Source organism: Ostrea edulis, chromosome 1, assembly GCF_947568905.1.
Source record: "Ostrea edulis chromosome 1, xbOstEdul1.1, whole genome shotgun sequence".
In the NCBI taxonomy this organism is placed as follows: domain Eukaryota; kingdom Metazoa; phylum Mollusca; class Bivalvia; order Ostreida; family Ostreidae; genus Ostrea; species Ostrea edulis.
Genome location: NC_079164.1, coordinates 16,497,714 through 16,500,119, shown reverse-complemented (window position 1 = coordinate 16,500,119; position 2,406 = coordinate 16,497,714). Strand labels below are relative to the sequence as shown.

Below are 2,406 nucleotides of genomic sequence, written 5' to 3'. Positions count from 1 at the left end.
ATTTCTCACGGAGCCCGATGTATTACCTCCACGACAAGGGGGAAAAGGTTACATCGATTTCCTCAAAACGATTAACCCGGTGCAATGGGGAAGAGGTTTATTTACCGATTTGCTCAAATTTGCTTTATCAGCAGTCGCTAAAACGGGGTTAGATGTCTTAGAAAATAAACGGTCTCTCAAAGATGCCATCAAGACACACGGAGTACAAGCCATCAAAAATACGGGCCGTATGGCCATGCCGAGAATTCAACAAAAATTAAGATCCCGTCAAAGGGATAGTGTTTTAGCGGGTATGGTGAAACGAGGAGCACGACAATCCATGAAAGCCGGGTACCGGACGGGATTAGATGTCTTAGAAAATAAACGATCTCTCAAACAAGCGCTCAGAACTCACGGAAGCCAGGCATTAGCAACCACTATTAGGAGAAAGAAAAGAAGAAAACAGAAAGGAAAAGGCTTTTTTACCGATTTACTCAAAACGGGAGCTAAACAAGCTTTGACGGCCGCCGCTAAGACGGGGTTAGATGTTTTAGAAAATAAGAGATTTCTCAAAGACGCTCTTAAGACACATGGTATACGAGCTGCTAAGAATACAGCCGATATGGCCAAACATCGTCTCTTAGCAAGAGGGGGACCCCGTAAAAGACAGGCCGGTGCACGAGGACACCGTAAGAGACAGTCTAAGACCCCCTCTCAACAACGTGTCTTAGGAGGACCGCGTAAAAGAAAGTCCCATGCACCGGTCCGGGGTAAGAAGAAACGATCTCTCCACATTTTCGACTGAACCTATAAAAAGATGTGAGGGAGGGGTGAACCCATTTGATTCCCAACAACGATCAGTAACATATCGTTCAAAAATGATGCACAGAGATTCCTGCGCGTGTGGGACCGACAGTTTGGAACTGTTTAAAGTTCCCCCGACAAACGTCACTTTAGAAGACTCTAAATGGATGGAATATTATCCGATTTCCAGTTCGTTAAATTCGGATACGGCTCCCATTGAATTCGAAATCAAAGGTCAAGGAGATGAATATCTGGATTTATCTCAATCGTATCTCCAGATGGTCTGTAAATTCACCAAAGCAGACGGGACGGCTCTCACGGGAGCGGGTTCTACTTCCACCCCGGTCAATAACATCTTACATTCCTTATTCAGTGAAATCGATGTGAGTCTCAATGGGAAAGTCATTACCCCAGGAACGGATACTTATCTGTACAAAGCCTACTTGGAGAAATTACTGTCTTATGCCCCCAAAACTCTGAAAACTCAGATGAGAGCCTGTACCTTGTGGGAAAAAGATACCGTCGGTCAAATGGAGGATCGAGAGTATTCTGGTCTGGTTCAACCTCCAAAGGAATTTGCCGTAGCTAATGATAAAGTCACCATCAATGCAATGCTACCGACCCCAATATATCCCGACGATTCTCAGAATGTGGGGTTGAGAAAACGTCACCACAAAATAAATAACAGTAAGGAAATTGTCTTGATGGACCGTTTACATCTGGATTTGTTTCAGCAAGAGAAATGTCTGCCGAACGGAGTAGACGTACGTCTTCGATTCAATCGTGCCAGACCCCAATTCTACATGATGACCGATGCCGGTAGTAGTGGGAAAGTAGTCATTCAAAGTATGATCTTGTGGGTGAGAAAAGTCAAACCGACTCCAACGATCATCAATCTGATCAATCAACAACTGAGTACTCAAACAGCTAATTATCCATTGAGAAGAGTGGAAGTGAAAACGTTCACGATTCCTACCGGGACCCAATCGAAAATCACCGATCACCTATTCCAAGGCCAGATGCCCAAACTCATCCTCTTGGGGTTTGTGGAAAACGCCGCCTTTAACGGCGATGATGCTAAAAATCCGTTTAATTTCCAAAATCAGAAAGTAAAAAAATTAGAAGTCAGTATCAATGGAGACATGATGGAAACTCGTCCCCTGGAACCTAATTTCACGGACGATCAGTATCTGAGATCGTATTTAAGTCTGTACAAAGGATTGGGAAAATTAGGGCAAGATTGGGCTCCCGACATTACTCTGGAAGAGTAAAAAACGGTTACACCCTATGGTGTATGGATTTTACCAAAGACCAAGAAGCTCAGACGGATAAATTTCATCTCATACAAACAGGTAACCTGAGAGTAGAAGTACAATTTGCCGACAGCATAGCGACGACCTTAAACTGCGTGGTGTATGCCGTCTTTGACAATTTGCTAGAAATCAACAAACAACGAGAAGTCAGCATCGATTACTGAAGATGGACACGTATCAATTGAGAGACGTCTTATCTCCAGATTTAGGCCCTGCGTTTGGAGGTGTGTATCCTAGAGATGTATTACCGGAGATCTTACCCCCACCAAAAAGCGATCGTGATCAATACAGACCCTCATCATCGCCCCGG

At 44.1% G+C, this 2,406-nt stretch overlaps 1 protein-coding gene across 1 annotated transcript; it reads left to right on the top strand.

Moving 5' to 3' along the window:
* The first annotated feature begins 857 nt into the window (after window positions 1-857).
* Window positions 858-2,054, top strand: LOC125663598 (uncharacterized protein F54H12.2-like). The gene has a single exon (XM_048895879.2). The coding sequence runs from the start codon at window positions 858-860 to the stop codon at window positions 2,052-2,054; it is 1,197 nt and encodes a 398-aa protein (XP_048751836.2).
* The last annotated feature ends 352 nt before the right edge of the window (window positions 2,055-2,406 follow it).